The sequence below is a fragment of the Giraffa tippelskirchi genome, chromosome 4 (genome assembly GCF_054371585.1).
Source record: "Giraffa tippelskirchi isolate mGirTip1 chromosome 4, T2T-mGirTip1v1.2.pri, whole genome shotgun sequence".
NCBI lineage: Eukaryota > Metazoa > Chordata > Mammalia > Artiodactyla > Giraffidae > Giraffa > Giraffa tippelskirchi.
Window position 1 is genome coordinate 157,302,460 of NC_137278.1, and position 13,623 is coordinate 157,316,082.

The window sequence follows — 13,623 nt, forward strand, 5'->3', positions numbered from 1 at the left end:
CCTGGAGGAGGGCAAGGCAACCCACTCCAGTATTCTTGCCTGGAGAATCCACGGACAGAGAAGCCTGGTAGGCTATGATCCATAGGGTTGCAAAGAGACATGACTGAAGCTACTTGGCAAGCACGCACATGATCTTATCTGCAGGAGCCTTCGAATTCCTTCATCTAGTTGAGGGAGTTCCCTTGTATCCCTAGATTTCTTAGAGTTTTTCTCACCTATGTATATTGAGGTTTTTTTTTTAATCATTCATTTGTGTATGTTTAAATGACTTTTCTTTTCTTGTTGACACAATGAAATATGTTTCCCCCCAATGTTAAATCAACAATGCATTCCTGAAAGAAAATTTAGTTATGATAAAACATCATTTTTATTTTCTTGGATGCAATTTGAAATAGCTTTAAATGTATTCATGGAGATTATGCTATATAATTTTACTTTTTAATGTCTTTGTCTGCTTTTGATATCAAGGTAATGATGACTTAAAAATGAATTGGTAATTTTTCCCTCCTATGCAAATTTTTGGAAGAATGTGTGTATAATTACAGTTTCATAAAATTTTTGGAAGAATCACCAAATCTGATGTTAATTATTTCTTTCCCGAGGGAAGTTTGTTAACTACATATCATTTCAATTTACTGAAGTGTTTATAATGTTTCTGGAGGCACCCAAGTTAAACCTACATCTTTCAGATTACTTTTTAAATGATACCACCCTAATGGCAGAAAGGGAAGAGGAACTTAAGAGCCTCTTGATGAAGGTGAAAGAGGAGACTGAAACGCTGCCTTAAAACTCAATATTCAGAAAACTAAGATCATGGCATTCGATCCCATCACTTCATGGCAAGTAGATGGGGAAACAATGGAAACAGTAACAGACTTCATTTTATTGGGCTCCAAAATCACTGAGGACAATGACTGCAGCTGTGAAATTAAAAGACGCTTGCTCCTTGGAAGAAAAGCTATGGCAAACCTAGAAAGTGTATTAAAAAGCAGAGAAGTCACTTTGTCACAAAGGTCCATATAGTCAAAGCTATGGCTTTTCCAGTAGTCGTGTACAGATGTAAGAGTTGGACCATAAAGAAGGTTGATCACCCAAGAACTGATGCTTTCAAACTGTGGTATTGGAGAAGACTCTTGAGAGTCCCTTGGACAGGAAGGAGATCAAACCAGTCAATCCTAAAGGAAATCAATCCTGAATATTCATTGGAAGGACTGATGCTGAAACTCCAATATTTTGGCCCCCTGATGTGAAGATCTGACTCACTGGAAAGACCTTGATGTTGGGAAATATTGAGGACAAGAGAAGGAGGTGAGAGAGGATGAGATAGTTGGATGGTATCACTGACTCAGTGGACATGAATTTGAGCAAATTCGGGGAGATAGTGAAGGACAGGGAAGCTGACGTGCTGCAGTCCATGGGGTCACAAAGAGTTAGACGCCACTTAGTGACTGAAGAACAATAACAATACAATGACATATTACTCAGCCATAAAAAAATAAAATAAAATTGGGTCATTTGTAGTAATCTGAATGCACCTAGACTCTGTCATATAGAGTAAAGTAAGTCAGAAAGAGAAAAATAAATATCATATTAACACATATGTATGGAATCTAGAAAGACGTTACAGATGAACCTGTTTGCAGTGTAGAAATAGAGATGCAGACATAGAGAATGGACACATGGACACAGAGGAGGTAGGGCAGGGTGATATGAATTGGAAGAGTATTGACATATATACACTGCTATATATCAAACAGAGAGCTAGTGGGAAGCTACTGTACAGCACAACTTGGTACCCTGTGATGACCTAGAGAGGTGGGATGGGGACAGTGGGAGGGAGGCTTAAGGAACAGAGGATATATGTATACATGTAGTTGATTCACTTCTTTGTACAGCAGAAATTAGCACAAAATTGTAAAGCAATTATACTTCAATAAAAATAAAATAAGCCAGTAATATAAGGCATTTTTCATCTGTAATTGAAATACTTGTAATGTTAAAAGTTCTTTTATAGATACTGACAACTAGTTTCTATGGAAAATGCTTTAAGACAACAATTTTTAAACTAAATATACTCTAATTTGAGCAATAACAATAATGGTTAATCTCTGCTACAATTAGTTTTAATTTCATTAGATAGTTTATGCACAAATAAACTGGTAGTGTTACCAAAAAAATATACTTACAAAAAAAAAAGCACCTACTTATGAAGAATCTCAAGAAATTCCTGCTGTCTCTTAGTTTCTGAAGCCAAAATTCAACATTTAAGCTTTGTCAAAGTGGAAAATTCTGGGTCAGAACTTAGGTGTTTAGCTCAGAGCACTGAAATCTTATTCCCTAAAAAGCACAATGAATCCACCATTTCTCAAAAAATATGTTAAACACAGGTTTGAATAATCTCATTCCTTATTTTGGTTAAGATTTCCTGCCTTAACTGTGGACAATCATAGATTACATCTTATTTGTAGTGTTAATCATCATCCAGAGCCCTCAACATTTGCATACAGTTTAGAGTATGCAGTAAAAGAAAAGAAAGAGAATTCATAATCATACCAGAGGGAGATTCAGATAACAGAAGCCATGAAATAACAGAAATAAAAAGGGACTCAAGAATATCCACACATATTTACAGTTTGAAAATAATGAGAAATAATTTCAATAAAGAGCTAATTACCAATGTAAAATAATTGGTATAAAGAGTCCAAGTAATACTTAGTCAATAATTAGAAGCAGAAGAATAAAGGTTCATGAAAGAAGACAACATGAATCATAGAAGGGAACAGCTACCCACTCCAGTATTCTGGTCTGGAGAATTCCATGGATTGTATTCCATGGGGTCACAGAGTCGGACATGACTGAGTGACTTTCACTTCACTTCACTTCACAGTGGTTACCAGCAATTTATAGACCAGTGGGGATGAGATTCTTTAGAAGGAGAAATTTCAGAGGAAAAAATATATTAAAATGTTTAGGAAAGATTCAGCAGGATCAAGAGGATAAGCTCCCAATCATAGTCTACATTATTATTCTTGCAAAATAGAAACAGGAAAATAACAATTTGCAGTAAGGTTAATCTGTCAGTCTAAGCTGAATGAACTCTATCTCCAGTCACTGGTTCTCAATTTTCTTTTATGTATTTACCGAAATGACACAATAACTAGTTAAAATTAATATCAAACTGACAAGCAAAGAAAGAAACATTTTCAGAATCCTACTCATGAGCACCTATTTTTTTCTGCATAAGTATCACATGATACAGTGATGTAGCAAACTGTTTTTGAGATCATGATATTCTAAGACTTCTTTCCTGTTAAATAATTTGTATAGTCCCTATTTGCCAAAACACATTTTTTTTAATATTTCCAGTGTGACTCCTACAATATGAATGTTTTAAAGAGTCAAGGCATATAAGTCTTGAATTATACTTTCTAATGACATTAAAAGAATAGTTGTAATATATTCTAAAGAGCTTCCCTAGTAGGTTAGTTGATAAAGAATCTGCCTGCAATGCAGAAGACCCGGCTTCAATTCTTGGGTCAGGAAGATCCCCTGGAGAAGGAAGTGGCAACCCACTCCAGCATTCTTGCCCGGAGAATCCTATGGACAGAGGAACCTGGCAGGCTACAGTCCATGGGGTCGCAATAGTCAGACACGACTTTGTGACTAAACTGCCACCAATATATTCTAAATGTTTGTGGCTCAGCTGGTAAAGTATCAGCCTACAATGCAGGAGACCTGGGTTCGATCCCTGGGTTGGGAAGATCCCCTGGAGAAGGGAAAGGCTATCCACTGCAGTATTCTGGCCTGGAAAACTCCCATGGACTCTAGTCCATGTGGTCACAAACAGTCCGACTTTCTCTTAAGAAGTAAGTTCTACCTAAATTTGATAAGCTGTGCTACTTGTTCAAGACAATTAAAAACAACAACAATAACACTATTAAACTACTGGGGAATCAGAATCCAGAGGTCAGTGCTAATGGGAGGTGATATATCATAGACTATTAGAAGTAGTAGAGAAGATTGAGAATATAACTTGAATCTGCCTGGAATTGGGAAGAGAAGAGTGGGAGTGAGGATGCCTGTTCAATAATGCCAGATCCTTATTAGGAGTGTGAGAATATCTTTTATGGTAAGTAACTAATAGATGACAGATATTGAAAAATATTTAAATGAAGCATTTCAGAGGACTCTAATGAAAAATTAATGGCTTAACTGGAAGGTAATGTATTTTTAATCAAACTGTATCTTGGTTAACACATAACAGAATCATAACTTGAGAATATTCAGAGATTCTTAAGCTTTTCCTATGTTAGACTGTCTCAATATGGAACATACATACATACATATATATACATAATTTTCACTTACTGTGCTCTTAAATTTTCCAGAATTATATAATGCTCCATGATCATTATATCTATTTTCACAAAATGGAAAATGTAGATGTACAAATAATCAAGACAAAATGCAATTATTTTACTCTTTCAAAAATACAATTCATGAATCAAATATCTTTTAGTGTTCACCTCATTACCAAGCTGAACAGAAATCTGTAAAATAATCCAATCAATTACATAATATGTATATATTTCTCCCTGACTACATTTTATTCTATTCTTTTAGATAGTAGTCAAATCAAGACCCATAGTTAAAGTAAAAAAGAAGTAAAAAATATATTATGGTTTAATGCTCATATATTTCTGGCAAAAAATCATGAAACATACTGTGTACCTATGAAAAAATTTTAATTAATTAATTTATTTTTAATTACTTTACAATATTGTGGTGGTTTTTGCCATACATTGACATGAATCAGCGTCTGTGAAAATGTTTTAATTATATTTCATATTTTAAATTTTTGGTCAAACATAGAAATTGCTTTGATGAATAAAATCCAGATTATTACCAACAAAAGTATAATAGGAATAATAGGTATAGGAATTTCAAAATTACTTAAGGAAGGAAAAATTCAGCTTTTTCTACTATTTTGGTTGCATTGTTAGGAGATATAGGCATATATCTTTATGTCCATGTGTATGATAGTCTGAAAGGAATGAATACATTTTGTTAGCATTGTTCTCCTTCATTTAACAGATATTTACAATCACTCTCCAATTAGCTTCAGAAGTGTCCCAAGTTATTGAAGGGGGTGCTTATTGGGTATGTAAACATCCAATAATTATTGTATTTCATTTTTAATTTTAATTTTTAAAATAAACCAGCAAGATAATGCACTTTTCTTTCATAAATGAACTACTTATAAAACTTAACAATTCTCATATAGAAAATAAACAACTAGTTCCTATGGAAAGTCACATAGCAATCATTTTTTAAAATATTTCCTAATTTGAACAATAACACTAATGTTTAATCGCTGCTACACTTTTCTCTCAGCTCATTAAATAGATTATGCATGAATAAATTGGTAGTATTAAAAGATATAAATTAATATTAATCTTTAACCTCAGATTTGCAGATGACACCACCCTTAGGGCAGAAAGCAAAGAAGAACTAAAGAGCCTCTTGAAAGTGAAAGAGAAGAGTCAAAAAGTTGGCTTAAAACTCAACATTCAGAAAACTAAAACCACGGCATCTGATTCCGTTCGCTCAGTTCAGTTCAGTTCAGTCGCTCAGTCGTGTCCAACTCTTTGCGACCCCATAAACCGCAGCACACCAGGCCTCCCTATCCGTCACCAACTCCCTGAGTCCACACAAACCCATGTCCATTGAGTTGGTGATGCCATCCAGCCATCTCATCCTCTGTTGTCCTCTTCTCCTCCTGTCCTCAATCTTTCCCAGCATCAGGGTCTTTTCAAATGAGTCAGTTCTTCGCATCAGGTGACCAAAGTATTGGAGTTTCAGCTTCAATATCAGTCCTTCCAATGAATATCCAGGACTGATCTGCTTTAGAATGGACTGGTTGGATCTCCTTGCAATCCAAGGGACTCTCAAGAGACTTCTCCAACACCACAGTTCAAAAGCATCAATTCTTCGGCGCTCAGCTTTCTTTATAGTCCAACTCTCACATCCATACATGACCACTGGAAAAACCATAGCCTTGACTAGACGGACCTTTGTTGACCAAGTGATGTCTCTGCTTTTTAATATGCTGTCTAGGTTAGAGGGGAAATAATCACAAGTAAAATTGCATTCATTTCACATGCTAGCAAGATTATGCTCAATATCCCACCAAAAAAAGGCTTCAACAGTACTTGGACTGATAATTCCAGATGTGCAAGCTGGATTTAGGAAAAGCAGAGGAACCACAGATTAAATTGCCAACATACACTTGATCATAGAAAAAACAAGACAATTCCAGAAAAACATTGATTTTTGCTTCATTGACTATGCTAAAGCCTTTGACTGTGTGAATCACAACAAACTGTGGAAAATTCTTAGAGATGAAATACCAGACTCCCTGGAATGGAATACCTGCCTCCTGAGAAACCTGTATGCAGTTCAAGTAGAAACGTTTAGAACTGGACATGGAACAATGGACTGGTTCAAAATTCAGAAAGGAGTATGCCAAGGCTGTATATTGTCACTCTGCTTTTTTAACTTATATGCAGAGTACATCATATGAAATGCTGTACTGGATGACTCACAAGCTGGAATCAAGATTTCCAGGAGAAATATCCACAACCTCAGATATGCAGATGATACCACTTTAATGGCAGAAAGCAAAGAGGAACTAAAGAGCCTCTTGATGAAAGTGAAGGAAGAGAGTGAAAAAGCTGGCTTAAAACTCAACATTCAAAAAACTAAGATTATGGCATTGAGTCCCATCATTTCATGGCAAATAGGGAAAAAGTGGAAGCAGTGACAGACTTTATTTTCTTGGGCTCCAAAATCAGTGCAGAAGGTGAGTGCAGCCATTAAATTAAAAGACACTCGCTCTTTGGAAGAAAAACTATGAGAAACCTAGATAGAGACATCACTTTGCTAACAAAAATCCATATAGCCAAAACTATAGTTTTCCAGTAGTCATGTATGGATGTGAGTGCTGAATCATAAATAAGGCAGAATGCCAAAGAATTGATGCTTTCAAACTATGTTGCTGGAGAAGATTCTTGAGAGTCCCTTGGTCAGCAAGGAGATCAAACCTGTCAACCGTAAAGGAAATCAACCCTGAATATTCATTGGAAGGACTGATGCTGAAGTTGAAGCTCCAATACCTGATGTGAAGAGCTGATTGATTAGCAAAAAGCATGATGCTGGGAAACACTGAAGGCAGGAGGAGAAGGGAATGACAGAGGATGAGATGATTAGATGGTATCACCGACTCAATGAGCATGGGTTTCAGCAAACTCCAGGAGATAATGAAGAACAGGGAAGCTTGGCATGCTGCAGTCCAAAGAGTCGGACACGACTGAGCAACTGAAGAATAGCCAGCTCTGACAGTTTTATTTTTTCATATTTTCTAGTTCCTTGTTAAAATTATCACTCTGTTCATCTATTCTTTTCCCTAGTTCAGTTAGCATTTTCATTACTAATATTTTGAACTGTTTATCTGTTAAATTATTTATTTTCATTTCACTAGTTGTTTGTTGAAATTTCTTCTTTTGTTTGATTTGAAACAAATCACTCCATCTTCTTGTTGCTTAAATTTCTGCCTTTATGAAATTCAGTGAAACAGTCATGTCTATCCCTGTCTTGAAGGCTGTTTTGTGTGGGTGCATCATTATATAGTCTGTGTGAGCCTAGTGACTTTGGTCAGAGATCTGGATCAAAAGTGAGCACAAATCTTATCTTCCCCTGGAGTGTGCTGGTGGCTATCAACTTGGTGGGATGGCAGTTGGAGATGAAGGGGCTAGAGTCAGAGCCCGATGTGAGTTGGGCTTTTTCTATGGTCAGAGGCCAACACAGCCCCATCAGGGATATGGACTCTCCCTTGGTGCAGAAGGAGAAGCACTGAGGGTCAGGTTATATCTGATTTCCTGTTCCCTTTAAGTGTGTGCTCTCCCTGCCTCTCATCATCAACAACCTTATCCAGAAGGGGCTAGAGCTGGAGTAAGAGGGGCCAGAATGGGCACCTGTTTCAGGCCAGGGTGTGTTCTAGGGTGGCTCTGGCACACCAGTATTCAAGACTGGACCTATTATGCTACCTCTATGAGTACCACCAGCAAAGGTCATCCCTACTTTGTTCAGATGTACTGCCAGGTCTGAATTGACTTTATCCCTTACTGTTGCCTGTCCTCAGCAATGACAGCCCTTGCCCTAGTTGGGAGCTTCACCATGGAGCAAGAGGGGCTGAAGTGAACACTTGACGTCGGCCAGGGCACACATGTGGCCAGTATGGGCAAATGACCAGAGTCCCAGGCAATCTCAATCTGCTTCTTCCACCTTGTTTCAGGAGCAAGCAAGTATATGTGCTCTTCACAGAGTCTAAGTTTCCCAAAGCCCTGCTGCCAACTCCACTGGTTTTCAAGTCAGCCAAGGAAACTTGTTTTCCCAGTGTTAGACTCTAGGACTATGGTGGATATGTCGTTCAAACTGCTCACTCCTCAGAGAGGACCTCTGAGTCCATGTAACCTCTCCCCTCTTCAGTGTCCTCTCCTAGGTGTGCAGTTCCCCACCTGATTGCTTCTTTTTCCTTCCTACCTGACTCTTAGGGGATATTCCTTTACAGCTTTGGTTGTATAGCAATCTTTCTGGCAGTCTCCAATTTGTTTTCAGTGAGAATTGTTCCATAGGTAGATGTGTTTTTGATGTATTCATTGGGGGAGGTGAGTTCAGCATCCTCCTACTCTGACATTTTCATCTCCCTAAATAATTTGTTTTAAAAATAGCACTTTGTATCTTGGCACCCCACTCCAGTACTCTTGCCTGGAAAATCCCATGGACGGAGGAGCCTGGTAGGCTGCAGTCCATGGGGTCGCAAAAAGTTGGACACAACTGAGCGACTTCACTTTCACTTTTCACTTTCATGCATTGGAGAAGGAAATGGCAACCCATTCCAGTGTTCTTGCCTGGATAATCCTAGGGATTGAGGGCGGTGATGGTGGGCTGCCGTCTTTGGGGTCACACAGAGTCAGGCATGGCTGAAGCGACTTAGCAGCAGCAGCAGCTATGTATCTTTTAATCCCCTTCACCTATTTTAACCCTCCACCAATTCCTCTTCCCTTTGGTAACCCCTAGTTTCTTCTCTGTATCTGTCAGTCTCTTTCTGTTCTGTTAAATTTGCTTGTTTTTGATTCCACATGTAAGTGAAACATTTGTCATTTGTCTTTCTCTGTCTGACTTACTTCCTTAAGCATAAGCTCCTTCAGCTTCATCATGTTTCCACAAATGACAAAATTTCATTTCTTTTCGTGGTTGAGTAATACTTGATTGCCTATATACAGGCACCCCTTCTTCCTTATCCATTCATCTCTTGATGGACTTTAGGTTATTTCCATATCTTGGCTACTATAAATAATGCTACTATGAACATTGAGGTGCATATATATTTTTTTTCAAATTAGTGTTTTTGCTTTCTTTAGATAAATATCCAAGAGTGCAATGGCTGGATTGTATGGTAGCTCTATTTTTAATTTTTGAGTAGTCTCCATGATGTTCTCCACAATGGCCGCATCAATTTAAATTCACATAAACAGTGCACAAGGGCTGCCTTTTCCCCACATTCTCACCAACACTTATTATTTACTGTCTTTTTGATAATAGCCATGCTGATAGGTTTGACGTGGTATCTCACTGTGGTTTTGATTGGGTTTTTCCTGGTGATCAGGGATGTTGAGCACCTTTTCATGTGCCTGTTGGCCATCTGTATGTCTTCTCTGGGAAAAAAATGTCTATTCAGGTCCTCTGCTCAATTTTTAATTGGGTTGTTTGCTAGGGAATGGCAACCCAGTCCAGTATTCTTACCTGGAGAATCTCATGGACAGAGGAGCCTGGTGGGCTAAAGTCCATAGGGTCACAAAGAGTTGGACATGACTGAAGTGACTTAGCCATCATGCACTGTTTCTGGGCTTTCTATTCTGTTCCATTGATCTCTGTGTCTTTTTTTTTTTTCTCTTTGCAAGACCATACTGATTTGATGACTGTAACTTTATAGTATGGTCTGAAGTAAGCGAGTGTGATATTGCCAGCACTGCTCTTTTTTCTAAAAATTTCATTGACTATTTGGGATCTATTGTGATTCCATAAAATTTTAGGATTATTTGTTCTAGTTTTGTGAAAAAATGTCATAGGGATCTTAATAGGGATTTCATTAAATCTATAGATAACCTTGGGTAGTGTGGATATATTAGCAACATAATTAATTCTTTTAATCCATAAACACAGGATATCATTCCATATATTTGTATCATACTCAATGCCTTTCATCAATGTTTTATACTTTCAGAATAGAAATATTTCACATCCCTGGTTAAATTTCTTCTTGAGAAATTTATTCTTTTTGATGCAATTATTAATAGGATTATTTTCTTGACTTTTTTTCTAATAGCTTCACTGAGCTATCCTTTGCTCTTATGCACAACGATAATAATTTTTATATCACACTATTGTTTCCAAAATTATATGATTTACATAAAACACCTACCAGTTTCTGTCATTTACTGAGTAGTCAATAAACTGAAGTCTTATCTTTAATACCATATTTGTTGTTCAGCCTACTTCAATAGAGCTGAAAAGGTGAAAGCTTTTAAGCATAAATTATTTTAGCATTTCACATGAAAGCCTTCTCAAGAAATAAGTTGTACTTGTATTTAAAAGTTGTGTTAGAGATCCAATTTAATCAAAAACAAACAAACAAAAAAGTGGTAGAAAATTCTCTGAGGATTCAGGATTCAGAGGTGATGGTACTGGCATGAATAGAAATAATCAAATTGATATTTCATAGACAAATTGAAATAATGAAGATGACAGATGATGCAACTTTAATCTATCTTGGTACAGAAAGAAATAGGAATTGGAATATTTTAGTTTAAAATTTCTGGAGCCTTATCAAGAGTTTCAGTACATGCTCTATGTTAAATACAGAGTAGATGATAGATCCTTAAAATATATATAATATTTTAAAATAGATCAATGATAAAGTAGTGGTTTAACTTGAACAATATGTTTTTAAAAGAAATTCCTTCCAATTAGCACAAAACAGAATCAAAATTAGTAAGGAATTTAGAGAGCCTTAAGTCTTATTTTGTCACCCTGCTTATTGCTTATTATTAATTTATATTGTCACCCTACATATTTAACTTATATGCAGAGTACATCATGAGAAATGCTGGGCTGGAGGAAGTACAAGCTGGAATCAAGATTTCTGGGAGACATATCAATAACCTCAGATATGCAGATGACACCACCCTTATGGCAGAAAGTGAAGAAGAACTAAAGAGCCTCTTGATGAAAGTGAAAGAGGAGAGTGAAAAAGTTGGCTTAGAGCTCAACATTCAGAAAACTAAGATCATGGTATCCGGTCCCATCACTTCATGGCAAATAGATGGGGAAACAGTGGAAACAGTGGCTGACTTTATTTTTGGGGGCTCCAAAATCACTGCAGATGGTGACTTCAGCCATGAAATTAAAAGATGCTTACTCCTTGAAAGGAAAGCTATGACCAACCTAGATAGCATATTAAAAAGCAGGGACATTACTTTGTCAACAAAGGTCTGTCTAGTCAAGGCTATGGTTTTTCCAGTAGTCATGTATGGATGTGAGATTTGGACTATAAAGAAAACTGAGTGCCGAAGAATTGATGCTTTTGAACTGTGGTGTTGGAGAAGACTCTTGAGAGTGCCTTGAACTGCATGGAGATCCAACCAGTCCATCCTAAAGGAGATCAGTCCTGGATGTTCACTGGAAGGACTGATGTTGAAGCTGAAACTCCAATACTTTGGCCACCTGATGTGAAGAGCTGACTCATTTGAGAAGACCTTAATGCTGGGAAAGATTGAGGGCAGGAGGAGAAGGGGACGACAGAGGATGAGATGGTTGGATGGCATCACCGACTCGATGGACACGGGTTTGGGTAGACTCCGGGAGTTGGTGATGGACAGGGAGGCCTGGTATGCTGCGATTCATGGGGTTGCAAAGAGTTAGACACGACTGAGCGACTGACTGAACTGAACTGAACTAGAACTGAGAGATAAAGAAACAAATTAAAAATGTGTCTCAATTTCTTTCACATGACAAAGAAGGTGAGATTCAAAATAAATCTCTATGGAAGAATATAAATAAAATTAAAATTCTAGCACAAAATTTGTGTTAAAAAAAGCTTTAAATAAAGATTAATATTGTGGAAATGAGAGGAAAAACGTAGGAAATATGTATTAGAACTACATTAGATATGCTGTTGTTGATTGATGCCCTTTTGTTTACCTTCTTTGTGTATAGTGCAAATCATATTCATTTCTTTGAGAATGAAATAACTCTGTGTATCATATTCATGAAGGCTTTCTTCACTTGTTGGTTCCTTAAGGTATAAATGAAAGGATTCAAAAGCGGTGCAGCAGAGGTGTTGAGCACTGAGATTCCTTTGGAAAAAGATATTTTTTGTTTGACTGAAGGTTTAACATACATAAAGATGCCACTTCCGTAAGAAAGGGATAGCACAATCATGTGAGAAGAACACGTTGAAAAAGCCTTTCTCCTATGACTAGCTGAGGGAATTCTTAGAATGGTCAGGGCAATACAGGTATATGATATGATAACCATTACCAATGTGATCACCAATGTCACCACAGCTGAGATGAATCCCATCATCTCGATTAACTTTGTATCTGAGCAGGAGATTTGTAGGAGGGGAGTGGTGTCGCAATAGAAATGATCAACAATGTTAGAGGCACAGAAGTCAAGGTTTAGGCCATAGAGGAGTGGTGGAAAGATGACAAAGAATCCAGCAAGCCAACAACTCAGGACAAGCTGCATGCAGATTTTACTGTTCATGATGGTTGTGTAATGCAGGGGCTTACAGATGGCAACATAGCGGTCATATGACATTGCTGCCAGTAAGTAAAATTCAGACGCTCCAAGAAGAAAGGCAAAAAACACTTGAGTTACACAACTGTTATAGGAAATGGTTTTGTCTCCTGTTGCCATCATAACCAGAAATTTAGGGATGCATGTAGTAGTATATGAAATTTCTAAAAAGGAAAAATTCCGAAGGAAAAAGTACATGGGGGTCTTCAGGTGAGTATCTACCAGGGTGAGTGTGATGATAATCAGATTGCCAGTGATGCTTAGCAAGTAGGTGAGTAGCAGGAAGATAAATAAAACAATTTTCATTTGTGGATCACTTGTTAAACCTGCTAGGATAAACACTACCACCCTTGTATGATTTCCCATTCCAGTTTTCTGACAATTGCTCTGTCTGAATAGAAGAAAAAGGAAAAAAAATGTACCCTATGGAGACATAACAGGAATAACCATTATTTAAGGTAAAGTCAGCAAAGCAGTTTTTCATGTACAGCAAAAAAATTCTCATTCATGTTTTAAAATTTTTTTTTTTCAGAGATAGTAATAGATGCATGTGCAAAATATCTGGATAGATTAATTAAAAGTTCAGCTTGCAGTTCTTTTAGAGAATAATCTATATAACAGTAGTAATTGTTGATAGTTTTTATGTAAGTCAATCAGGGATGTAGAGAACTTTTAAAGTATAATAAATGCTTTTTCTCTCTT

At 37.1% G+C, this 13,623-nt stretch overlaps 1 protein-coding gene across 1 annotated transcript; it reads right to left on the minus strand.

The window, feature by feature from the left end:
- Positions 1-12,348: 12,348 nt before the first annotated feature.
- On the minus strand, positions 12,349-13,287 carry LOC145545161 (olfactory receptor 6C74-like). Its single transcript, XM_081588954.1, has one exon. It carries the CDS (start codon positions 13,285-13,287, stop codon positions 12,349-12,351), a length of 939 nt encoding a protein of 312 aa, XP_081445080.1.
- Between the last annotated feature and the right edge of the window lie 336 nt (positions 13,288-13,623).

Bases quoted from the DNA above. Each gene is read 5' to 3' on its own strand.
- LOC145545161 (XM_081588954.1), bottom strand. From the start codon at position 13,287: ATGGGAAATCATACAAGGGTGGTAGTGTTTATCCTAGCAGGTTTAACA.